This window comes from Haliaeetus leucocephalus, unplaced genomic scaffold (genome assembly GCF_000737465.1).
Source record: "Haliaeetus leucocephalus isolate CR32 unplaced genomic scaffold, Haliaeetus_leucocephalus-4.0 Scaffold218, whole genome shotgun sequence".
NCBI lineage: Eukaryota > Metazoa > Chordata > Aves > Accipitriformes > Accipitridae > Haliaeetus > Haliaeetus leucocephalus.
In genome coordinates, this window is record NW_010972654.1 from 330,547 (window position 1) to 356,626 (window position 26,080).

Genomic DNA, 26,080 nt, shown 5'->3' on the forward strand with positions numbered 1-26,080 from the left:
CCACAGCAGGGAGTTCCTCAGCTCAGCTACCCAGAGTATGCAGAATTACTTCCTTCGACCTGAACTGGTCACATGCTGGATTCTGCAATAACCCTCAATCCTTGAGTTGGAAAAGGCAGTGAACAAATCTCCCCACTGCTAACTACTATGCCGTCTGCCTTGGTCATCTCTCCATCTGTGGAGTCTACTCAGTCCTTCCTCTTTCCTTCCCTATGTTTCATCATTCTTATGCTTCTCTGAGTCCTCACAAGATGGGACAACAAGATGGGACAACGAACACCTCAGGGGATGGTATTCTGCTCTCTGCTCCCTTCCTAGTAATTTCCAGCAACTCCATTCCCTCTGTGCAGCGGCGTCGATAAGCCTGGGAAGTCCCTGTGCTGCTGTGTGCCCAAATTAGCCCTGTGTTAGTCCTTTTGTTAGTAAGCTTCCACTGATGGACTGGCTCTGCTGCCCCTGGGACTGAAGCGTCAGGTCTCATGGGAACCTCTGCCAGCACCTTCCTACGCCTCCCCAGCAAGGATGGGTGCTTCTGCTGCAGGCCATGCCCCAGGGTGGTGGGCTCTGTGTGGACAGCTGCTATGGCTGTCCACGTGTGTAACGTGAGGGTGGCTGGGATGAAAACGTTCAGCCAGCCCCAGGGACAGCCCTTGTGCCTGGCTCTCCCGGTGCTCTCACATGGCTCCAGAGCACTGTGCACAGGGAACCCTCCCCACAGGCACCCACAGCTGTGGTGGGCGCATCCAGGGCTCCCTGCTTAGCCTCTCCCTGTGGGTGATACTCACTGTGGCTTTGGCCACGTGCCACCCACGCCACAGGCAGCGTCCCCAGCAGGATGGCTGAACCTGCCCGCAGCTCTGGGGGAGGTTGCAGCCCTTGCAGCTCTCAGGATCTGAGCAGGCCCCCCCAAAAACGTGCCACCGTTCCCTGGGGCGGTGCGACCTGGTGGTGGGGCTCATCCCTGGGAAGTCTGTCCCTGGCTAAAGGACTGGCTTGCATCTTCCCTGTCCCCTTGTGAGTGGAGAGCTGATGAGGGAGGTGGCGGGCATGGTGTGGTGCATGAGATCCAGAGCAGAGCAGGGCCCTGCCATGCGGCAGGGTGCTGCTCCCCATCTCCGGTCAGGGCTGGCAGGGCTGGGGCACACATCCCTGCGTGTACCACAGACCCCATGGAGCCCCTTGGTCCCAGCACTATGGCCCTGTGTGGATGGCAGGGGATTTGGGCATTTGGGGAGACCCGACAGGCCCTGGCACTGGGGTGCACAGCAGGGAGGCCATGCCATGCCCAGCACCAAGCCTCTGGTTGGGGGGTGCCTCAGGAGGGGGACTATGGGGACCTGCTGGGTGGCTTGATGAGACCCCACAGGATGGCAGGCCAAGGCCGGGTGCCCTGGTCAGGGCTGGAGCTTGGACTGTGGCGGCCCCGAAGGCCCCATGCTGCAGGGAAGTCTGTCTGTGGGACCCTGATGGGCTTTGGGGTGCCTTGGGGTGGGGGGGAACCCATGCTGGGGGGTCCAGGCTGGGGCAGCTGGACTGGGTGGGGGGCTGTCTGGGGGTGCCTGGGCTGGGGGGATCCACTGTAGGGGCCTGGACTAGGGGTATCCGAGCTGCAGGGGGGCTATGCTGGGGGTCCCTGCTGTGGGACCCAGACTGGGGGCAGCTAGCAAGTGGTGCAGGTGTGCAGGTCCGGCCCATCCGCACAGGCTGTGCAAGGTGTGGCTGGGCAGAGCCGCTTCCCTGACCAAGGGCTGCGGGTGAGCTGTGAGATGGCCAGGCCCCTGCCAGTGCGGGACCGACATGGCCAAGCCGGGCGGGATGGGGTGCAGAGGTGGAGGGCAGCTTTGCCCAGGAGAGGGGCAAGGGTTGGCCACGAGTCCACGGCCTGAGGGCCCCACCATGCCGGCAGAGGACAGCAGCTGTGTCACAGCCAGAGAGAGCCTTGTGTTGCACACACATGCATATACAGAGCCTGGTAACAGGGACACAGACACGCACACTGCGGGCTGTGCCCTGTGTCTGTCCACTCCCCCTGGCACCTCCACACAGCACAGGGCTCCCCACGGCATGACATGGCCAGCCCTACTCGTGGCTCTGCACACACGTGTGTGCCTGACTGCAGCACGTGGCTCTGCCGTACCGGCGCGCACAGCCTGGGGCACACGCTCTGTGGCACAGGCGTGCACGGCTCTCCAGTACACACCTGTGTGGCACACGTGCACGGGCACAGAACGTGGCTTCGCAGCAGACGGCTCTGCAGCGCACGCATGCACAGCTCCGTGACGCACACCTCTGCGCGTGCATGCAGGGGTATGGGTCAGGGAGCCATGCTTGCCCCCCCCACTGCACTGAGCGGCGTGAGGATGCTCCTGTGGGTGCTTCTCCCTCCATGACAGGCAGTGACTTCCATGCGCACAGGAATCTGAGGTTTCCCTGTCATACATGGGAGCACTCCCGCCCTGTGTACAGCATCGTCTCGCCCCACGGAAGCACCGCCGCTCCTGCGCGTGCACCCAGCAGCCTCTCACCATTGCAGGTGTCAGAGCCCTGGCACCAGCACCCCTCTCCCCGCAATGCTCACATGCAGTGACCTCTGGCAACCCAGCAGACCCCCATGACCCCAGCCTGCAGCAGCAGAGCCAAAGGGCAGGTCAGGGCTAAATGTCCCATGGGCGACCACAGCCACATGTGCTGTCCCCGCTGCTTGCTGTTCAGCAGGGCCAGGGTCCCAGCTATCCTGAGCAGAGGTTGTCTGTCCCTCTGTGCCTCTTCTGGGGCTGCCAGTTGTGCTGCCCGCAGCTCCTGCACTGGGGTTTCTGCCTGCTCCCATTCGTGACAGTCTCCAACCCATCTGACTTGGGTGTTGGCTCCACATTTCCCTGTTCTGTGTCACTGCCTGTGTGTGCACAGCAGAAAGCCGCAGCCACAAGCCTTCCTGGACCCTCCCCCAGAACCCCTCCGGGAAAGCTCCGCTGGGCAAAAGAAATCTCAGCAAAGTAGTAGTTGAGACAGCAAGGAGTTTAACCACGCACCCGCACTGTTCCGCACACAGGTTTGTCACCGCTCTTTCCTGCCCATAATTGAGTTATGTGGAGAGCGAACTCTCACAAGTGCCCAGGCCATGCCTGCCCCAGGAGGCAGAGCTCATTCCTCTTTTGTGGTGGGTGGTGCTAGTGGTCCTGGTGGTGTCTCTTCTTACGCTGTGGGCCTGTGATGACAGTGGTGGTGATGGTGATCTTGTTTATGGTCAGCCCTCCTGTGCCGTAAGTGTCGAGATGTGCTTCTCGTTTGTACTCGGAGACTTGCTTGGTGGAGAGGAGCTCCCACACTGACACCCTCTGCTCCTGGAACTGGCCAAAAGTAATGTAGGAGCCCTCGGACTGGAGGAGATCCACTGTCTGCTGGGGAAGGCTTGCAAGATGCCTTTCTTTGCTGTCTGTCACAATGCTGCTGGTGGTGTTGACCAGTTCCTCAATGGTGAGTGTCCCCGCACGATATAGCTCCAGGAGCTCCTGCCTTTTCTCCTCAGGGATGTAGTCAGAGAAGAGCAGGTCCCACACAGAGACCTGCCTCCCCTGGAACTCATCCATTGACATCTCAACTGTGGTGGACTTCAGGGTCTCTTCCCAGGTCCTGTCCTCCTGCAGGTAGGTGTGCTCAGCTTCTGCAACTGTCGACTCTGCTCTCGGACTGCTCGCATTTGCCAATTGCTCTGCCCCTGCTGCTTCTGCCTTGGTTACGATAGTGCTGACAACAGTTTTCACCTGCTCAAGGGTTAACTCTCCTGCCTGGTACAGCTCCAGGAGCTCCTTTCTGTTCTCCTCTGGGATATACTTGGAGTGGAGCAGGTCCCACACAGAGACCTTGTGGCCCCGAAACTCCCCAACCTCCATGTCGACGGCCGTGGTTTTCAAGGCTGTTTCCCATGGTTCTTCTTTGGGGGAGTCATCATCCTTCTCTCCTGCTTCTGACACAGTGTCCTTGTCAGCAGTCTTGACTGCAATTAGGAATTTCCTGCTTGTAGATTCTTTTTTCTTGATGACAATGGTGACAACAGTTATCATCTGCTCCAGAGTTAATACCCTTTCTCGGTACAGCTCCAGAAGCTCCTGTCTTTTCTCCTCAGGGATGTAGTCAGAGAAGAGCAGGTCCCACACAGAGACCTGCCTGCCCTGCAACTCACCAGCTGGCACATCAATGGTGGTAGACTTCAAGATGTTATCTAGTTGTGCATCTTGGGTTGAAAAATCATCTCCATTTTCCTCTGCCCTTGTCACTGCCTTGTGTGGACTTCTGGCATTTGCCATGAGCATGGCATTTGCAGCTTCTGTTCTGTTTATGATGGTGGTGACCACAGTAGCCACCTGCTCTGTGGTCAGTATCCCTGCTCTGTACAGCTCCAGCAGCTCCTGCCGCTTCCCTTGAGGGATGTATTTGGAAAAAAGCAGATCCAACAAGGAAATGTTTTGCCCCTGGAACTCACCAGCAGTGACATAGATGGTTGCAGACTTTAAGGACTTTCTCAACTGTTGGTCCTGGGAGTGTACATCCTGAACTGGTCGTGATGCTTCCACCTCATTGTTGGGTATAACTGTGGATGAGCTCAGATCCCCGTTTTCCATTTCTGCCTTGGTGATGATGGTGGTGAGGATGGTAATCATCTCCGGGATGGTGACCGTCCCTGCCTTGTATTTCTTCAGCAGCTCCTCTCTCTGGTGATCAGGGATGTAGCGGGAGAAGAGGAGCTCCCAGATGGTGACACTCTGGCCCTGGAAGAGCCCCACGTTGACGGTGGTGCGGGCGGCCTGCAGGGCTTTCCGGGAATCCTTGTTCAGCTGGTAGAGCACAGAGCCCTTGTCCATCACATGGAGCATGAGCAGCCCCGTGTCTGGGTCAGGTACGCAGCGGCGGAGGAGCTGTGTATAAGTGAGGTTTTCATGCGTGTTGGGGTCGAAGCAACTTCTCGTTTGATTCTTGGGGTTAGAAAGAAACTGGCACATCTCCTGGTCAAAGTAGCCGCGCTGGTAGGCCACCTCCACGGGGAGGCGGTGGCTGTTGACGGGGTCGATGATGCCGCCGGTGGCGATCTGGGCCTCCAGCAGGCGGATAGCGTGCTCCCTCACGATGAACTCTTTCTTCATGGCCTGGAAGAGGGAGATCTTGTGTCCTGTGTACGGCTCTGTGTACCCTGTCACGGCTCCCTCTGCCGACAGCAGCTTCTCATAAAAATCTCTGCCTATGAGTCCTGCAGTCAGTGCCTCTTTCACGGATAGTTTCTCGTTCCTCACGGGGTCGGTGAGGAACCCTGAAGCAGCCTGTGCCTCCAGCAGCACCAGGGCCGTACCCGGTGTCAGGAGCCCCCTCATCATGGCATCATAGATACTTATCTTCTTATTCATAGCCTGGATGAAGACTCCAGCTATGAAGTTACTTCCACCCCCAACCACCTCTTTGTGTCCCCCTGCAATCAGGTTGCTTGACTTGTTGTTCTGAGGGGGTCCACTCATCTTCTGCATTGTCTCTGGGCAACAGTCCTGCTACTGTGGGGCACTGTGTTTGTCTGAGGAGAGAGAAAGAAACATCTTGGTAAGACATATGTTCTTATGCAGTTTGCATGGCGTGTGTGAAGAAAGCCATCTCCGTGGATGTGGTAGCAGGAGCCCAGAGAGAAGCAGAGAGTGGGGCCTGAGGCTTTGCTGCCATCCTCCTCTCTCAGCAGCAGTCTCGGGGCCAAGAGTACCCCTTGCCCAGCTGCCTCTCGAACAGCGGATGAGAGCTCTCTGGAAGCAGCAGTGACAGCCCGGCCAGTGTGTTTTTGCCTGTTCGGCATGCTGTGCACCTCCCAGCTGCAGTGGTGGGCTCTACACATCTCTGTGCAGCTGGTAGGCTTGGTGCAGCGATGCAGCACTCTCATGACCAGATGGCGCAGAGATGCAGCACTCTCGTGACCAGAAGGCTCGATGCCTATGCCAAAGAGCTCCCGCGCTCAGGGCAGGAAAACAGATAGTGCCGTGAAGGGGAGCAGGCAAGGGAAGCAGAGCTGACCAGCACCTCAGGTACTGGCAGGCGGAGAGGTTTGAGGACCATGTCACAGAGTGAGAGATATGCACTCCGCAAAGAAGCATTATATCAGCAGCATGGATAACTTGGCCCCACTCTGGGCCCCCAGGGCGCTGCCTGCTCTCCCAGAGCCTGAAGCTGCCTCAAACCTGTGGCCTCTATGACTTTCCTCTTCTGTTCCTGGCTGACACAACCACTGCTTGCTTTTGGGCTGATGCCACAGGGTGCCAGTGGGCATCATGGCCACTGCTCACCTCCCTGTTCCCTCAGTACTGGCTCCTGTGCTGCCCTGGGTCTGGCAGATTTACCTGGGGGTCATTTGACAAGCTCAGGTTGTGCCAAGAAACAGCAGTGACTTCCTGATATGAGTGCCACCAGCGACTATCCAGCTGCAGAGAGGTGCTGGCTAGTGCTGCAAGTCATCTTCTGCTCTTGTCCACTTAGACCATGCTGCCTGGCTTCGTGCTGGTCATGGGCAGGCTGTGAGCGTGGTGGGACACTGCCAGCACCGAGCAGGGTGGCAGGCACAGCCTGGCTCATGGCTGTCCATGGAGATCTTTCTTCTGGCTGTGTGATCCCACACCACCCTGGCATGACACAGGACGTGGGAATGGTCTAGCAACAGATGAGTGGCTGGTAAGATCCACATGCAGCAGTGGGTGTGAGCTGGCAGAGACCTTCTCTCAGGCTGTGCTTCTGCTGCGGTTGAGATGTGCCTGGATCTCTGATTATTCTAAGGCCACTGGGCTGGCAGAGCCTCAAGCCCCCATCCTGTTACACTCTCCTGTCCTCCAAAAGTGGGGTCTATAGCTGCAGGTGCGCTGGCACCGCTCCTGACCCATGCTGACTTCTGAACTGTGCATGGGCATTGTCCGTGGGAGGGCTAGTCGGCTGGTGCCAGACACCATCCTGGGGACCATTCTAACCAGTTCCAGCAACTGGGGACAAGGGCAGAGTCAATGGGAGGGTTTGTATGACTGAGTGCTCTCTCTGCAGCAGGGTCAAAGTGCTCTCTCCAGATATTTAGGGAAGCTGCTCTAGGAACAGGATGGTAGAGAGAGATGCTCTGGCTGAGCCCTCTGGCACACAGCTCTCTGGACGTCCTGCGCCAGGCTTGCTCTGGACCACAGTCTGTAGCCACCGCAGGCTGTCCTCCACAGACCTGTGTGGTCATGTCTGCAAGTCCAGGACTGGCATCAGCCTCTATAACATCCTGTGGCAACAAGGCCTGTTATTTAATCACACTTTGCAGGGAAAGTATTTTCACTGGGAGCTTCTAGCTCCTGTGCTGCGGGCAGTCATGAATGGTTAGTCTCTGTTATTAGCTAATTGTTATGTAGGTAAAATGGTAGATAAAATTACATATATATATAAAAAAATAAAGATTAGACAGTAGTGAGGGACTAAGAGCAGGTACCTCAGGGAGCCTGCTGTAAGCGGCTGCTTGCAGTGATCTCTCCCATTCAGGCATGTACCTTGCAATTAGTGTGACCAGTCACAGTCAATCCAGCGGGTACCCTCTCCCCATCAGCCATAAAAATGCAGCACCGTAAACCAAGACGCCAGTTGCACTGCCTGAAGTGTTTCAGAGGAAGGCAGCCGTGCTCTCGAGCAGACATCAGAACAGCCATGCAGAGTCAGGCCAAGGGTCTGTGTAGTCCAGAGTCTTGTTTCCATCTTGAGCCATAAGTGGACAACAGGGGAAGGATGAAGAATGGGGCAAGGTGTGTAATATTTCCCTGATTTCTATGTCAACCTCTGACTATTTTCAGCTCAGTGGATTTCATGAGCTGGATGCATTTTGGGTCTGTGTAGTAATCCTTGAGGGATGTCTCGCATGCTGTCACCTGGTCTGTTCTGGAAGCCCTATAAACTTTCAGCATCTACAACATTGCGTGGTGATGAGGCCACAGACTTGTAAAAACCGCAAAAATGAAACCCAAAACATTTCCTTGGGAACACCCATCTCCCATAAACTACAGTGACTGATGTTAATGATATGTTTAAGTCATTATCAGGGTCACAGCTTAATTCTCCAACTGTTTACCTAACTGGTCTAAAAGTCTCTGAGTCATGGCTTTTCATCCATTTAAATATTGGATTGATGCTGGTATAGATGGATCACAATGGGGGAGAGGTTTATCCTAGCAGTCACAGACCAACCCCTGCCTCTTTGGGGACCCTGCCCATGGCTTCAGGCTCTTCTCTGCAGCCAGCAGCTCTGGTCCCACGTTGTGGCTCCAGCCCTAGAGAGCAGCTTCGCTGCCCTCCCCTGCCTGACTCCACTGATGCAGCTGAAACCTCCCAGGAGGTGATGGGCTGGTTGTGCTGCCTGCTCGGGTGGTGCTGGGTCCCGGACAAAGCGGAGTGCTGTGGTCACGCCCTGGAGCAGGCGACACCTATGTAGGACATGGATGTCGCGTAAACACCCTATACTGGAAAGACGTTGCCCAACTGCAAGCTATCATTAGCTGGTCTCTAATCAGACGTCCTGATGCCGGGGCTTGGCTGTACACGCAGCTCCTGGGGCAGGAGCTGGCTGTCCTTTCAAGCTGTCGCTGCAGCCCAGCCCAAGAAGCCCCAGTGGAAGCGGTTTTCCAGCCGGAGTGAGCAGGGGTGGCCCGGCAGTGCCGTGGTCCCAAGCCCTGCCTGCGCCCCGGGGAGTGAAACCATGTCAGCCCCCCCAGCCTGGTGCTCACCTCACAGCCTCCTGCTGCTGGGCTCCCAGCCGAGACCCACCGCACAAATAGGCAGCCTGCTGTCTCGGGTGCCTGCAGGCTCAGGCAGGTCCCATAGCTCTGGTTGCTTCCTTCCCGTATCTCAATGTCCTGATCTGCTCAGCTGGAGTGTTGAGGACACAAAGCGCATCGTATGGAGCAGCAGCTCCATCCAGCCCTGGTGCCACTCTGTCACTTTGTCCCTTCTTGGAAAAGACCGAGTCCTGCCTGGAGACCTCCTGCTCACCAGTCCCCTGGGCCTCAGCAGTTGCCCTCTGAACACTAGGTTTTGGGGTAGAGGCAAGGTCCCCACATCCCTTGCAGGCCCCTGGTATCTGCACGGAGGGTGCCATGCCGAAGGGGGGGGCTGTGTGGTGGCCCCGGTGCCCCCTCCAGACGGGCTCTGTCCTACCTGCTGGACACGTATCCAGAGCGGCTGGCTCCTCAGCAGGCTCTGGTCCTCCTCCTCCCGCCGCCTCTCAGCCAGGATGAGCAGCTGAGGCAAGCTCCCAATTTAAATCCTTCCCTTCCCTGCCCCTAGGGATGACACGGTGGCCCTGCCCCGTGCTGAAATACAGGAGCACAGCTGAAATACTGACATCCGACCACCGCAGCACAGTGTCACGGCAGCCCCAGCCCCAGGAGCCCAGGTCAGGTGGCAGGGGCCGGGGCACAGTGACTGGCTCCTGTGTGAGACGTGGGGCACGTCTTTCACTGGACCTTGGGCAAGTGATGGCTGTGAAGGGTGCAGAGGCACGGTGTGGCTTCTGGACTCTCCGCCACCACCTTCTTCTGATGGGTGCCCAGCACAACTGCTCGTGGACTGCCCTGCCCGCGGTCCTGGCTGCCATGAAGGTCTCCATGGATCTGGGCTTGTTCAATCTGCCGTTGCTCTGGCTGAGTCCCTTGGCTGGGGAGCTGCAGCCCCGCTCCTGCAGCTGTCCCTGCTGCCCAGCCGGGACAGAGACCGAGCCTGTCCCTCATGGTGGCCATGCCTGGGACCATGCTGGTACCAGAGCTGTGGTGGCTGCTGGCGTTGTTTGCAGTGCGTGGAGTGAGTTGTCAGTGCCTCCAGCCAAAGCAGCCCCAGGATGGAAACTGTCATGCTCCTGGTGAGCAGGGAGGGCCAGCCCCATGCTGTGGCCAGTGTCTGCCCAGGAGCTTGGGGCACATGGTCAACCACTTGCTTGCAGAGGGCTTGCACCGGCTGACCAGCTGGCAGAGGCAGGCTCATGGCTCTGGCCAGCTTCGGGCTGAGCAGGGCTGAAGCTCAGTCCCACGTTTGGGTCCGTTTCTGTGTCGGCGTAGGATGGGCCACATCCCATCAGACCGCAGCCACAGCTCTGGTGAAAGGGCTTGCCTGGCGCCCACTTCCAGAACAAGGGTGGTTTTGGTTGGATTGTTCTGGTGTGCAGTCATTTGTGTAGCTGTGTATGTGCTTGGGTGTTGACTGTGTCTGTGGCTGGGTGCATTTGTGACTGCGTATATGCTCACATCAACCTGCACGTGTGTCTGTGTCTCGACGTGTGTGCGTGAGTGTACATGCTCTTGTGTGACTGCGCGTGGGCGACCTCGAGTGTGTGCATATGTGACAGTGTATATGCAAGGGAGAGACGGTATATATGCTTGGGGGAGCCTGCATGTGCAGCTGCACATACACGGGTGTGTGTGACTCTGTGTGCTGGTGTGGCTCGGGCCCTGTGTGGGTGTGCATGACTCGGTGCCCCTGTGCAGAGGAGGTGCTGCCTGCCCCTGCCCTTCCTTCCCTGGGTGTCCTGCTTTGGGTGCACATTCCTGCCTGCGTAGGTGCTTGCCAGACTGGATGATCAGCACACAGAGACATTTTCCCTCTGACTCACTAAGGTCGGTTTGGCTGTGGGGAACACACCTGGGCAGGAGGTCCCTCTGTTCACAGGGGTGAAGGTGGACACAGGACCTGTTTCTGTTGTCTCTGCTCCGTCCTCAGAAGTCTTTCCTTGCCTGACACCTATTTTCAGCCTGCCTTATATTTGCACTTCATAATTGCAACATAATTGCAACTTCACTAATTGCACTTCACTGTAGGTTTGGCTATTCCAGCTGGGCTACCACAAAAGCTTTGTTCTGGGCTGCATCCTTGGCAGGAGCAGAGCGCAGGGAGGTGCAAAGGGTACCTGGCCTGGGCCAGGCAGGAGGATCCCATCTCTCTCTTCTCTCAGCAGCCTGCTCTGTGCAGCACAGACCCTGTGTGCAGGCCTGGCCAGATGAGCACCCGCAAGGCAGTGTTGATTTGCTTTGCATTGGTCCCCCCACGCTCCTAAGGCACGGCACAGCACTGACCATGGCCAAGCAGGACGCTCCTCTGAGCTGTACCAGTGACACTGGACCACTATCTGGAGCCAGCCCAGCTCATTTAGACACCTCTGATGTGCTGTTAGTTGGTGGCTTCCCTTGAAGGTGCATTACTTTGTATTTGTCAAAACAGAGGCTGTCATTTATCTCCCCACAGTGGATGCCTCCCACTGAGCTGGAGCCCAGGTGCCATTATAGCCTTGGAGAGCACATCAGGATGCTTGACAGAGCCCAGAGCATGACTCCTCTGACCACTTGCATGTCTGCCATAGGATGTGTCCGCAAAGCAACCACCGGCCACATGGACCTGCTCTCCCTTGGCTGCTCTGGGCAGCTGGGTGACCCAAGCTGCACACAAACATCACCTGCAGTAAATCAGCCCTGAATGTCATCTCCTGCACAGGGGTCCCTCTTCCCCGATGATGACTGAGTATTTAATCCTAGACTTCCCTCCCTAGCTCTTAGCCTGTTTCTGGGATGTGACAAACCCTTTTCTTTTTGACCCTGAAGCAGCTTAGTTCTTTCCCTATCTTCTCTAAGGCACTGTCAAAGTCTTTTTGGAGATGGATTAAGTGAGCTGAGCTCTTCTATATCCAATACTGTATCCAAGAGGTATATCCCCAGGGGATTAGGACAATGCTGCAGGTGAGCCCTGCGCCTGAGCCTCTGTGCCTGCCAGCTCCTGGAGCCACCAAGGGGGCTGCACCCACTGGCACAGGACAAGCTGGCCCTCCACAGTCCTGGGGCTCACCTGCTCCTCTGCAAGCCCGCTGAGAAGGGCTGATGAAGGAGAAGGGTGCCCACAAGTGCATCTCCAGGCAGGTGCCCGTTTCTGTGTCCCGTGGGTGACTCCAGCACCTGCACGCCTTCCCCAGGGAAAGGGAGTGTGGCAGAGACTGCACTGAGCTTCTCAGCTTCATAAATCCAATCCCTATGCTGCAGAGCTGAAACCCTGGTCCTCCTGGACAGGATTGCATGTGTGCTGCGTGCCGGACCTTGGTCCCATCTAGCTTACTCACTGCTTTGGCCACCTGCTGTCAGACACACAAGATGTGTATCTCCTCCTGGCCCTTGTCTTTGTCTCTGTGGCTTGGGCTGAAATCCTCTCAGCTCCATCACAAAGCCGCCGTGCACTGGTATGTTAAAGGCAGAGGGACACTAGACCCTGCCCAGCTAGGCAGACCCTAGCTGGAGTGTTGGGCAGCTGGTGCCTGGGTGTGTGTGACTACGCTGCCTCCAGACCTGCCTCCATCCCTTCCCCCTGCTCCTGGGGCTCATCGTTAGGCTTGAGACTTAAAGGAGGGCTCCTGTCTCTCTCTCTGCCACCTGGGAGCATCACCAGCATCTTGCCTGGGGTACCAGGTTTGCGTGGCAAGGTTTTGGTAGCAGGGGGGCTGCGTGGCTGGCTTCTGTGAGAAGCTGTTAGAAGCTTCCCCCATGTCCAACAGAGCCAGTGCCAGCCGGCTCCAAGACGGACCTGCTGCTGGCCAAGGCTGAGCCCGTCAGTGACAGTGGCAGCGCCTCTGGGATAACTTATTTAAGAAGCGGGAAAAAACCTGCTGCTGCTGCACAGAAGCCAGAAGAGAGGAGTGAGAGTATGTGCAAGAAACAACCCTGCAGACACCAAGGTCAGTGAAGAAGGAGGGGGAGGAGGTGCTCCAGGTGCTGGAGCAGAGATTCCCCTGCAGCCTGTGGTGAAGACCATGGTGAGGCAGGCTGTCCCCCTGCAGCCCATGGAGGTCCACGGTGGAGCAGATATCCACCTGCAGCCTGTGGAGGACCTCACACTGGAGCAGGTGGATGCCTGAAGGAGGCTGTGACCCTGTGGGAAGCCCGCGCTGGAGTAGGCTCCTGGCAGGACCTGTGGCCCCGTGGAGAGAGGAGCCCACGGAGCAGGTTTTCTGGCAGGACTTGTGACCCTGCAGAGGACCCACGCTGAGCAGGCTGTGCCTGAAGGACTGCAGCCCATGGAAGGGACCCATGCTGGAGCAGTTCATGGAGGACTGTCTCCCATGGGAGGGACCCCACGCTGGAGCAGGGGCAGAGTGAGGAGTCCTCCCCCTGAGGAGGAAGGAGCGGCAGAGACAACGTGTGGTGAAATGACTGCAACCCCCATTCCCCATCCCCCTGTGCCGCTGGGAGGGAGGAGGTAGAGAAAATCGGGAGTTAAGTTAAGCCTGGTAAGAAGGGAGGGGTGGGGGGAACATGTTTTAAGATTTAATTTTTATTTTCTCATTATCCTACTCTGATTTGATTGGTAATAAATTAAATTCATTCTCCCCAAGCTGAGTCTGTTTTGCCCATGATGGTAATTGGTGAGTGATCTCTCCCTGCCCGTATCAACCCATGAGCCTTTCATTATGTTTTCTCTCCCGTCTAGTTGAGGAGGGGGAGTCATAGAGCGGCTTTTGTGGGCACCTGGCATCCAGCCAGGGTCAACCCACCACAGCCAGTGACACTGATGTCATGGGGCCCATTCCCCATTCTCCCGGCACTGGAAGGCACCAGCCCAACTCCGACACTTGGCATTAGCAGTTGCAGCCAAGTACTGCTGACCACGAGGCCTCACAAGCAAACAAGGGGCTTGTTCTTGACCATTGAGTCCCGACTGCAAAACTGGAAATGACCTGCAAACTTGGAAACAGAAGAACAGCGTAAGGTAGATGGCATGTCAGTTGTCCGTCCCTTGGGGAAGCTGATCCTTAGGCCTGCTCCCAGTCTGCACCAAGTAAGTCCTGGTGCAGAGGTCCTGGAGAGGAGACCTTTCAGGTCACCCCCAGCCTTGCTGCTCCAAGTCCCTCGGCAGGTGGATGGCATGGACTGTCTTAGTGGTGTGCACGCTGTGTGCTTCCTTTAGCTGCACAGGCTGTGAGAGTGCTGGCGGAATACCTGCAAGTAATTTGGAAACAGGTGTCCTTGCTGATCAATGATGTCCATTGTTTACTCATTTTACCTGCTTTCTCTGGAAGACAGCTGATTTGCCACTGTAAGCTGACACTGTACCTCTTGTGATTTGAATATGATCAGAGGTTTTTGCATTGGGCAGTAGTTCCTGTTTTGGTTTACAAGCCAAAACGCAATGACCTCACATTTCTCTTTCCTTGAAGTGCCAGGAGCTGGTTATTTGTGAGAACACAAATGAAACTGCACTCGGGGTGTCTTGAGGAGGAACCTTGACTTATCACTTCAGGCCTGGGGAGTTAACTGACCTGCAATTGCCCTGGCTTCCCCCTTCCCAGACAGCCTGACCAGCAGTACGGACCTCCCGGGGCTTCACAGCGCTGCCACTAACACCTCACAGACCCATCATCCAGCCAGCGTTTCTGGCCGCGCCACACTGTGAGCTCTGGTAGGGGGTCTCTGGAGACATCACCTCCTTATTTAGTGACTTGACAACCGGCTGCCGCCCTTCCCCTTTGGTCAGACGCAGGGGATGTGGTTGGCAGGTATGCGAGTCAGCCATGGGAGAGGCTGGGAGTAGCAGAAGTGCAGCAGCTGGTTCAGCCGGGGTCTCCCCCGAGCAGCCGGAGCTACGCTGCCTGCGGAACCCCGAGTCAGCTGCTGCGGCACTCACCATGCACGGTGGGCTCTGCGGGTCTTTGAGTGACTGCACGTCATGCGCTCAGCAGAAGGAGGGAGGGGACAGCATCACGGTGTGGGGAGAGTTTGTGTCGTGTCAGGATCTGTACATGTGGCGCTGGATTGCCGGGGCTGCCACCCAGCTGCAGCCAGCCATATCAGTCTGGCCTCAGAGCTGTCGGGTATTAAAAGGGCAGATGGCCTTTACGCTAAAAAGAGTTAAAGGAAAACCAGGCGAGTGTGCAGGTCTCAGGGGGTGTCTGAAACGCAAGTATATGCTGCCTCCACCTCTCTAACTGCCCCTCACTACAGCTCTCAGGAGAGCAAAGCCGGGATGCAGACCCATGGGACGCCCCTGTCCTCTGCTGTGCTCAGTGACTCACCAGCTGGTCCTGCAGCTTCCCGGGAAGCCTGGCATGGAGACGCCTGGGCTCGGGTATCTGCAGCCGGGTGGCTCAGCCTCACCTGCCGGAAGGTGTAGGTGTCCTTGGCTGAAGCAGCCATGAACCACATCAGAGAGCTGGGAGATGGCTTTCTCAAGGATGCTTCAGCACTGGGGTGTTCGGGGAGTGTTGTTTTACTTCAGCATTTGATTTGGGAAGCCTCCTCTGCCAGACCTCGGGTGCTGACACAACTGTCTTCCAGCCGGTCCCAGCAGCATCGGTCCCTGCAGCCATGCAGCTGAACCGCTGGATGTATGGCTGCCGGTGCCGAGCGGTTCAGGGATCAGTGCGGAGGGTGATGCATGCAGCAGGCAATAGCCTCATGCCTGACGTGGAGAGGGCAGCCCCTGTGCTCCGGCAGCCCTCCAGTGACATCCATGCATGGGCAGCCCCTGCACACAGCAGGGGACAACATTAACCAGAGAAAATCAGCAGCACCCAGTGCCCCTGTGCCTGATGTGACCCACAGTGTGGAGCTCGTGCACTGGGATTCCCAGCAGCAAAGGTGTCCTGAGGCACGGAGCTGCCCATGCGCTGTGTGGGTGCTCCTGGCAGGTGTGGAGCTGGCTCAGGACCTGCAGAGCTGTGTGAGCCAGCAGTGTTGGGCCCAAGGGGAACTTCACCTTGACTGCAGGTACCTCACGCTGTCACGCCTGCTCTGCCCGCTCTCACTCAGCTGCCCTGAGAAATGAAATGCAATGCAATGTACTTTTGAAGGAAAGAATGACAAAAATGTCCTCCTTCAAAAGGCACAATGAACCAGCCAAGCCCAGCACTCAAGGGATGAGCACAGGCAGGCAAATATGGACAAACAGAAAAGACAAAACCCCAATTTTATTCTGGCTTGGAGATACATGATTGCATAACTCTGATCTCTGTGGGAAAGAAACTCTCAAGCATCTTCTACCCTGACACGTGAGTCCTGGGAAACAGGGATCGATAAGACTTTTGCTGGTGCTTCAGGCCACCTGGCCCGTGGCAGGGGCAGGGGAGGAAGATAAGCCGGGGTGCTGGGATGGTGCCAGGGATGTATGACGTCTGCAACTGCTTCCTGCCACCCTTTCCAGGGAACCTGCTTATTGTTTGGTTTCCCAGCTTCCCGTCAGAAGAGTTTCCCTCTGCAGCTCCTGGGCACAGCAAGGGGAAGGATGCATACTTATGAACTGGCCCAGGTCCCTGCACCCACACTCCTGTCTTCCCCCGAGGGCACATCGGGAGATAGCACAGGCACAGCTCTCTGCTTGTGCAGCTCCCGCTTCAGCGGGGCCCACGAGGCCCCTCGACACACCGCTGCCCATGCAAAGCAGAGCCTCGGCTGTCAGGATGTCCGCAGAGCTGACCTCGGGGCACTGTTGGGATGTGCAGGACTGAAGGTAGCTGGTGGGGTCTGCCCTTCGGTCCATCTCCCAGCTGGCAGACAACGCAGCTCTGCTGCCCTTCTCTGAGAGTCAAGCATCTTCCTCCCCTCCTACTCATCCGACACAGATGATGGATGGTGGTCACTGGCAGAACAGCCTGCTGAGACCAGCGAGGGAAAAATATTGCTCCGGAGATCATTGCTTGATGAATGGGCCCCCCGTACCATGACTGCTCTGGCTCTGGGCTGGCTCAGCCTGTGCGTGCTCCCTCCTGCTCAGCCTACCACCACCTGCGCGGCACAGCGGGATGCCAGCCCACCAACACCTTCGGGAAGACAGCAACACACACGGCCACTGCTGCCAGACCAGACAAAGGCCTCTGGGGATCTGCAGCCGCCGTGCTGATTGCTGCAGTTCATGATGCTTGGCCGAGCACTCCCGAAATGCGCCCACCATGGCTGCGCACAAAGCAAAAGCAGATGTCCCTCTGCCAGAACCCTGAAAATCCAGGAGGTGCTCTGGGACATGGGGCTTGCTGTGATGTGGAGAGCCGGGGCACGGGGAGATCTGACTGCAGCCCTCCATCAGAAGGTGCCCAGGGCTTCCCCAGCAGGTCCGCTTTTGGCTGCAGGCAGGGACGGAGGTGGGTCTCTACCCATCTACACCGTCAGCAGAGCCTTCACTTCTCATGTTTACCCCTTTCAGTTTTGCCAGCAGCTGATCTTCGAATGTGCCATGGGGCACTGTCGGGGCTGTTGGTTGAGTTGGGTATACTGAGGTTACAGAACAGCCCCAGGCCCCAGGGCTGCTCGATATTTTTTTGGCTTTGGCCAGTGAAGGTGCAAGAGCTGCGAACTTGGGGAGGGCGGAAGGGGGTGAGCACAGCCCCCACAGACCCGTGGCATGGGGTCAGTATGGGCAGCTTCCACATAGGTGATCAGGGCTACAAACCCTCACTGCAGGGGACAGGGAGCTGTCAGTCAGTGCTGCGGCCAGGACCAGCCAAGCAAGGGGGGTCCAGCACCGGCAAGCGTGCGGCTGAGCTGGGTGGGGAAGGCTGGTCCCACGCAGGACCGTCTGTGCCCTAATGGGCGAGAAGTACCGGGATGCTGGCACGAGATGGCTCCCGGCTCCTGGCCAGGCAGGATGGCTCCCAGCTGACTCACAGGGTTCTTGTCCTGCAAGGTGGGTGTCCAGAGCCAGAAAAGTCCTGGCATGGAGGCAGTTCCCATGCGCAGGGGCCAGGGAGCATGCAGGGGGCTGTGACACCAGAAGAGGCCATGGTTCACCCTGTAATGGTGTTGGGGGCAGCTCAGAGGGGCTTGGGAGGCAGCCGAATGGCTGAGCAGGTAGGATCCCTGGATCTGCCCTGGCCAAGAGGAGGACAGCTCCAGGAGGCACAAAGCTGTGCAGCAATCGTGCAGCCCTGGGCTGGGGCCAGGAACCCGATGGTGGTGGCCAATAGGTCAGTGTGTGGGGAGGTGCATGTTGCAGGACTGGAGACCTGACCACATGTGAGATGGCGGGTGAGAGGGCAGCTCAGAGCTCAGGGAGAGAGGACTGCACGGACCAGGAAGGTAGGTGAGGAGGAAGGCAGGGCAGGAGGCAGCATGGCACAGAGGGCAAGTTACACGGGCTTCGGAGGCAGGCAGGGGACAGGCATACCTGGCTGCTCGCAGGTGCTTTGGTGTCCTGGAGGCCACAGCTCAGCACCCTTCACTCCCAGGGGCCAGCTCCTGGTGCCACCGGAGCCCAATGTAGCTGGTGCACCGTTCTTGCATGTCTGCTGCCATGCCCTGGGCGCGTGGTGTGCCAGACCATGGCACAGCGCAGGTCTCCCAGTCCGGGGCAGGTGGCAGCCACAGGGGTACTGTGCTGCTGCCAATGTAGTCGGATGTTACACCCAGCAATGCGGCCGGCTGCCTGGGGTCCTGACACCGGCTATTCCTGTTTACTGTCGTAGAAGAAGTCAGGTTTCCAGGAGGAGTAAAATGGACAAAAAGGGAGGAGAGGCTTTGAATAGGCCGCTGAAAAAAGGCCAGTGGGAGCTGGCCTCCCAGGAAAGGCCACCCACCTTCCACCATGGTTGCAAATAAAACATTTTGGGCCCTCCAGCCTGAAGTGGGATGTGGCAGGAAGGTGGGTGTGATGCTCATCTTAACAGCTTTGGTGTCTAATTATCCACCATAAGTGTTAATGACTGCCTGGGCATGTTCCTGGAGTGTCCTTTGAAAGGTACTGGTTCAGCATGGTGACCAGGGCCATACTGGTCCACAGGTGGAGGAGAAGACGGCCAGATGAGGCTGTGGCATGTCCTGGAGTGACAAGAGTGCTGCCATGCTTGGGCTGGAAGGCATGAACCTCAGTGACGGGCAGGTGAGGTGTAGGGGCTGGGGCCACACAGTCCATTCTACTTTCTTAAAAAAAAAAACCAACAGAAAATCAGGATCATAGAATAATTTAAGTTGGAAGGGACATTCAGAGGCTGTCTGGTCCAACTCAGAGCAGGTCCAAACAGATCTCTGCTCAGGGCTGTGTTCAGTCAGTGTTGATCACCTCCAAGGGGAGGGAAGGGACCTATGGAGATCCCACCCCTCCGCTCAAAGCAGGGTCAGCCACAACCAGGCTGAGGTGCTGAGGTTGCTCAGGACTATGTCCAGTTGGGTTTTGAGTATTACCAAGGATAGAGATGCTGCAATCTCTTTGGGCAACTCTGCCAATGTTTGGCCACCTTCACAGTAAAAAAAGTGTTTCCCGATATTCGGAGGGAACCTGCAGCCCTGTCTTGCCTCTTGTCCTGTCACTGCACACCACTGACAAGAGCCTGCCTCCATCTTCTTTCTTCCCTCCGTTCAGGGATTTATATATGTTGATGAGATCCCCCTAAGCCTTCTCTTCACCAGGATGAACAGTCCCAGCTCTCAGCCTTTCCTCGTAGCAGAGAAGCTCTAGTCCCTTCAACACCTTTGTGACCATTTGCTGGACTGCCTCCAGTATGTCCATATCTGTCTTGTTAAACTATGACAGGAGCTCAGAACTGGACCCAGTACTCCAGGTGTGGTCTCACCAGTACCGAGTAGAGGGGAAGGATCACCTCCAGCCTGGCCACTGCAGCGCAGTACCGCCCAGTACAGACCAGTACCACCCAGTATGGTCCTGCCCAGCTGCTGGAGCCCACCCAGGGTCTCTGCACAGGCTGAGAGACATGGCTGCTGTCCTCTCATTTGGAGTTTCAACCAGCAACAAAGCTGCACATGTATCCCAAAGACACACTCCCGCAGACACACACAGAAGACACTGACACGGCCGGTCAGACAGACTGCCACCAGAACCACCCACACACAGGACCTACTTCATGCACAAGCACAGGCAGCCACATCCCCTCCTCCTCTGGGGCTGGCAGAGGCAGGAGGTCACTAGTTCAGACACAGACATGACTCTCTCTGGGTTCACAAGCACAGGCATGCTTGAGGATCCCCCAAGTACCAGCATAGACCCTCTGTCCGCCTCGCACCCCTCACCCATGGGTCCTCATGGTCTGGCACAGCTTGAAGCTTGCTGGTGAGGACCCCCACCACCACCACACCAGGGCTGGGGAAGATGCTCACCACCCCTCCACCAACCAGTACCAGGCACACAGGCTATGTGACCCATGGTCCCGCTCCAGCCACCAGCGCGGGGACACCCACTCACACCAGTCCCCCTGAGTAGCTGGTTTTTGGGACACAATCTGTGGGACCCTCCCCAGATCCAGAGAGCTGAGGCCCCGCCAGCTGCTGATGCTGAGACCCTCAGGGTTACATCCATACCAGCTGCAATGTCCTGGTGTACCTGCAGTTTCTTGATAGCCCATCAATTAGTGCCACTGACCAGGTTTGTTTCTGGTTATTGTCTTCGTTAACACTAATTGGTCAGGCTTTATGTCTCCACGTTTGCCTCCTTTCATTTCCTTTTCATCTCAACAGAAAAAATAAGCATCCTCTTGCTTCACACATCCTGACCGATTGGTGCGACTGGCCAGGTTTGTTCCCATCACTGCCTCCTGTATCATTTATTGATCAGGTTTACCCCTGTATGTTCCTGTTGATGGCTCCTTTGACCAGATACCCTCAAAGGAGCAGATGCTCTCCCTCTGCACCACCTTACACCACCGAAGCTCCACTGACCACCAAAGCTGGGCCACTGCTGAGATCCTGGTTGCAGCCCCACCAAGGAGCCCAGTCTCCTCTCGGGGTATTACGTGGTGCCTTTGGATGGACACAGATTGTGTGTGTTATCCTGGCACGGGCATGTTCCGTGCCTAATCCTAACATTTGATTTATTCTGACTGCTGCCGAGCACGCATCCAATAATGTGTTACAATTCTTGCTGCTGACCAGCAACAGCTCAGAGCTGGGTATGTGGACACTAGGATTGCTTCTCCCCTTGTGTGCCTTTTTACCTACCTTGAATGTAATCTGCTATTTTTACTCCAGTCACTCTATGTTGCTTGGTCTTCCTGCAGTTTTTGCAGCTGGCACTTTTCTTTACTAAGCTGAATAATTTAATACCATCTGCTCCTCCACTGTTCACAACATTTCCCAGACCGTGTCTGCACATGTTAAACAGCCCAGCTCTCAGCATGGGTCCCTCTAGGCCCTGCTGGTGACTCCCTCTCTGAGAAGAAGGCTCACTTTTTCTTGTCTTTTCTTTCCTTTGAGCCTTTGCAGCTTTTGCTTCCATGACTTTCCAGCAGCAACTGCCACAGTTTAACTGTCTGCTGTGTGCAGAAATCTTTCCTGCTGTTTCCCCACAACCTAGTTCTTAGGGAAAATAGCAAATATTAGTTCCCTGCTTGCCTTGCCCACGTCATTTATGATTTTATGTCCCTGCTCAGGATCTGCCCTTCCTCCTGACCGCAGAAGACACTATCTACCTAGCTCAGTCTCTGCACAGATAGCCACTGCCCTTTAAGTCTGTCTGCTTGCCTTCCTCTTGTCCTGCTCCCTGGAGCTGGGATTTCAGTCCAGAGTTCTCTGTTGGTGTATTTGTGAGTTTGACCCACCTCTAAGCTCGCTGATAACAGCCCCACACTGCCACCAGCAGTGCCACCCTCCTCTGCCGCTTCTATGCATTTTTATACTTTGGCATCACAGTGTCCTGGTGAGCCTCCTCCCAAGAAGCCCATGGCATGCCAGTGTTTCATTGAAGATGAGGCATTTAGGTTCCTCAGCCCTATATATTACATTTATCCTGGTTTTCTACTTTTTTCTGTATTGTGTTTAAACAAGATTCTGCTTCTTTAAACTGCGCTTCCCTTTTCCTTTTCTTCATGCTGGTTTTCACCACATTTGAACGGTGCAAGTTTGGCCTCTCCTTTGCTTGGAGATGCAAAACTTCTATGACAATATCTTTTCAGCTTCTCAGCCCCATTTTATGAGCTCATGTCTCTGCTTTACTATCTGACCTCCACGTGGTACCTGGACCGTTTCAGGGAATGCTGTCATAGAGGGCCTGGCTTTCACCTTCCTGCCTGAAGCCTACATTTTAATGCTAGAACGTCTTCCCTCCATCTTTTTCTGTGTGGGGCCCAGGGTCACCATCTCCTCCCCAGCACTTATTATGAGCCTTTCCAGAAACCTCTGCCCTGCAGGTGAGTCACAATGCGACTCCGGACCACAAGCCCCAAATTTTGTTTTACCTCAGCTCACTCTCTGGGTCCCTCATCAGGGAGGACCGTCACTACCACAACGTTCCTGTTAGGCATCATTGCCTGCTCTGGGACAGGAATTTCCTACAGAGATATTGCTAGCTCCTGGCTGTTCAAGTGTGTGTGGCTGTCCAACACGACTCCTGAGGTGAGCCGTGATGCTCCATATGGCCACGGAGGTCCCTGATCCCCCGCCCGGGGATGAACTGACTGTCTTTAACCAGGCTGCTTCTGCACCTGCGCTGTAGCCTCCACCCCAGGACCAGGCTAACATGCTGCCCAGGAAGGCTGCTCCAGCTGCAGGACGATTCTTCAGTGCCACCTGCCAGTAACATGCCAAGGAGAGCCTTGAGCTGCTCCCCACGCAGTCCTTGGGAGGTCTGGAGCAGCACAGTGGGGACAGCAGCCAAGCTTCGTGAGACCCTACCCTGTCTTCCTTTCCTTAGTGCATGCTTTTCATCCTGTGCAGTCCTCCTCCCGTTCCTGATCTCTGTGTGAGACTGGCTTTTTCTGTATCCAGTGCCATGAGGTGATAACAGCCAAGCTTTGTGGACCTGACCCTTGGCAGATGATACTCTGGCCCAGGGCTGGGAAACTGAGAACTTCAGAATACTATAAGGCTTCCTCTTGGTTCCTTTTCTCTTGTATATCCTAGTGAATATATAAAAAATAAGCCACCAGCTTTCAGTTAGGTTTAGTTAAATGGCTTTTGGCTAGGTGTGTTAGACCAAAGATCCTATCAAGAAATGGCCTTATAACAGCTAGGTTTAGTACGAACATGGGACAGCTGTCAGAAAGAGCTTATCACCAGAAAAGAGACCCTGGAAAGGGGAAGGGCTAAACCACAGCTGGAGGGCTGCAGGCATCCATCCTGCTCCACAGGGATTGCTGGGTCTCCATGGCTTTGCTAGCAAGGCACAAGCTAATGGACAAGAAGGCTGGGAAATGGGATACTTGGAGATCAGGTGAAAAGTGTGGTGGAGGTTGAAAGATGTGGAACTAGAGACTGAATAAGAGAAGACGGTCTGAGGGCAAGGGATTGTAAGGGCAGGAATGTAAGAAGGGCCGTGATGCAACAGGGCAAGAGCCCATCCAGCCAGGTGCTTTCTCTCGTGCAGCAGCCGCCAGCAAGCCCTCTTACACTGTAGCAGCACACAGGGCTCCGAGATCTCGAGATGGCACAAGGCTAGAGTGTGTGAAAGACATGGCTTGGACATTCACCCTGCATTTGGCTAAAGCATTTTCTAATCCATTTCGAGGAAAGAGCAGAAGTCTGCAAGATGAATACGAAGCCTCATCTTTGACATGGGAACCTGAATCATCAAGGCCCTCTGGAGATGGCATTACAATGTCTGCAGGTTGGTGCGGGAAGAAGCTGAACTAACCCCAGTACAGAGTGCAGTGAGGCCTGAGAGCTGTAAAACTTCCCCATTATGCTCTGGCACTTTGAGTAAACTGTGGCATTTCTGGTGCTTCCCCATGTTCATAATGCAGATGGTGGTAGGACAGACACAGTTATACCAGCCCAGAACAGAGGGCCGTGTCTCCACTATGCTGTGGCCAGCTCTGTGGAGTCTATCAGAGTCTACACTAAGTATGTAATAGCAGTGCTAGTCCATACCGACACCTCCCTGACCCTGTCTTCCATCTTCTAGCAACCTGTGACTGAGGGACCTCCTGAGGCAGAAGCGTGTCTTTGCATTTAACAGCCCTCAGTGGACTTCCCTCCTATTAATTTGTCCCACCACTTTTTGGGCCCATGCAAATCTCCAGGCTACACAGCAGGTTATGGTAAGGAATTCCACGACTAATCTATGCTTGTTTACAGTTATCAGCTGTACAAGCTGTGGCAAAAAATCCATTTTCCAGGACACTACTGGGTTAATTAAGGCAAATAGCCTAAGGTAATGTGTTTAAGGAGAGTAAGTTTCCTCCTATTAAGCAGTAGTAGAATTATTCTACTCTACGGCAGCGTGGTTCTGGGGCTACCTACTCTCCAGGAGTGTGGTATGTGAGCTGAGTCAGCTCAGGACACAGGATGGCAAAAGGAGCTGAGAAATGTGCAGAGGCCCCAGCTAGAGGGAATGGATGCTCCGCTGCTGGCTCCCCTGACCGTGCATAGATAGACTAGAAATATGGCACGACAATGTACACTACGGGCTCTCAACTCCCGCATGGATCCCACAGCACAGCTCTCTATAGAGGCTCCATGGACAGTTGGGGAATTGGAGGGAGGGAAAGCAAGCATGTGAGTGAATTGAGTGTACTTATCGGTGAGAGACCAGACCACTCTAAGCTGAGAGTGTATGTAGTCCAGACACCCCCAGAAAAGCTAGACAGGCTGAGACATTAAGAGCAAATGCGGGTAATATACCCCAATGCAGTAAACACCTAACACCAGCCTGACAAAGTGCCTACCTGGAAATCTGGTCTCCATGTAAAATTCAGATTTGAAAACCTGCAACTCTAATAACGGCCTGCAAATCTGCTAGGAAAAAAATGTTCTTTATGCATAAGAAAACCAACTAGAAGGAGAATAAAAATACCACTCTCAATACAACTCATATGCCATAAAAGACATACTTCCATTCAAATGTGCAGGAGGAAAATGAGGACAACATATTTCACCAAAAGGAATGGAGATAACCCAGGCTGACTCCAGCATTCCTGAAAGACTACAGAAGACAAAGGCTTAATATGCTATGCCACAGCGCTCAGGGAAGACATTTAAAAGCGATACCTGATGTGCGTAGGTTATTGAAAGGGAAAAAGAACAATGAAGAAATTTTCAGCATGGAATTAGAATTTAAAAAAAAAAAAAATTTTAAAAAATAGAAAGAAAAATGCCAGCAGCAAACAAAATATTCACAATAGCTAATATATTCACCAAAGTAATAATGAAAAAAAATTGCAAAAGGTTTTACAATTACTTTCTAAAAATCTTAAGGAAGTAAAGACCAGTGTCCGGGTCGGGTACGCAGCGGCGGAGGAGCTGCATGTAGGTGAGGTTCTCGTGGGTGTTGGGGTCGAAGAAGCCCTTGGTGTCGTCGCTGGGGTCGGAGAGGATCTGGTTCATCTCGTGGTCGAAGTAGCCGCGCCGGTAGGCCACCTCCACGGGGAGGCGGTGGCTGTGCACGGGGTCGATGATGCCGCCGGTGGCGATCTGGGCCTCCAGCAGGCGGATGCCGTGCTCCTTGACGATGAGCTCCTTCTTCATGGCCTGGAAGAGAGAGATCTGGTCGCCGGTGTAGGGGTCGGTGTAGCCCGTCACGGCCCTCTCGGCCGACAGGAGCTTCTCGTGCAGCTCGCTGCCCACCAGCCCGGACGAGACGGCCTCGTCCACGGAGAGCTTCTTGTTGCTGAGCGGGTCAACGACGAAGCCGGTGGCAGCCTGCGCCTCCAGCAGCACCAGAGCCGTGCCCTGCCTCAGGATGCCCTTCCACATGGCCTGGTAGATGGTCATCTTCTCCATCTTGGCGGGGTCGGCCTTGGAGGGCACCAGCACGCCGGCGATGCAGCCCGTGCCGTCCAGGTAGCGCTTGACGGAGGCCATTTCCGTCACCTCCTCCACCGTCTTGGAGCCTTGGACGAGGTCGGCCAGCGTGTCCTTGTCGATGATGCCCGAGTCCACCAGGTCCGAGGCGGTCACCTGCCTCCTGAACCCCGTGAATTTCATGCTGCTGCTCCGCTCCACCACCTCCTCGACGAGGAGGGTGAGGTGCCTCGCCAGCTCGTCCAGCGCCAGACTGCCGGCCCGGACCTGCGCCAGCAGCTCCTGCCTCTTTGCCTCGGAGACGTACGTGGAGAAGAGGAGCTCCCACAGGGAGACCTTCCTGCCGTGGAAGCCACCCGCCGAGACCTCGACGGTGCGGGACTTCAGGGACCGCTCCAGCTCCAGCTCCCGCT

The 26,080-nt window shown here is 55.7% G+C and overlaps 2 protein-coding genes across 2 annotated transcripts in view; both read right to left on the reverse strand.

Annotated features, from left to right (window-relative positions):
* Positions 1–2,294: 2,294 nt before the first annotated feature.
* On the reverse strand, positions 2,295–22,231 carry LOC104831315 (epiplakin-like). The gene is made up of 3 exons (XM_010566813.1): positions 22,176–22,231; positions 5,479–5,557; positions 2,295–5,387 (listed from the first exon to the last, which is right to left on the reverse strand). The coding sequence occupies exons 1-3, from the start codon at positions 22,229–22,231 to the stop codon at positions 3,168–3,170; spliced, it is 2,355 nt and encodes a 784-aa protein (XP_010565115.1). The 3' UTR covers positions 2,295–3,167.
* A 2,869-nt stretch (positions 22,232–25,100) lies between these two features.
* Positions 25,101–26,080, reverse strand: part of EPPK1 (epiplakin 1) — an 8,632-nt gene continuing 7,652 nt past the window's right edge. Inside the window, exon 3 of the mRNA XM_010566814.1 lies at positions 25,101–26,078. Coding sequence (XP_010565116.1) covers positions 25,101–26,078 — 978 coding nt within the window. The remainder of the gene's footprint in view (positions 26,079–26,080) is intronic.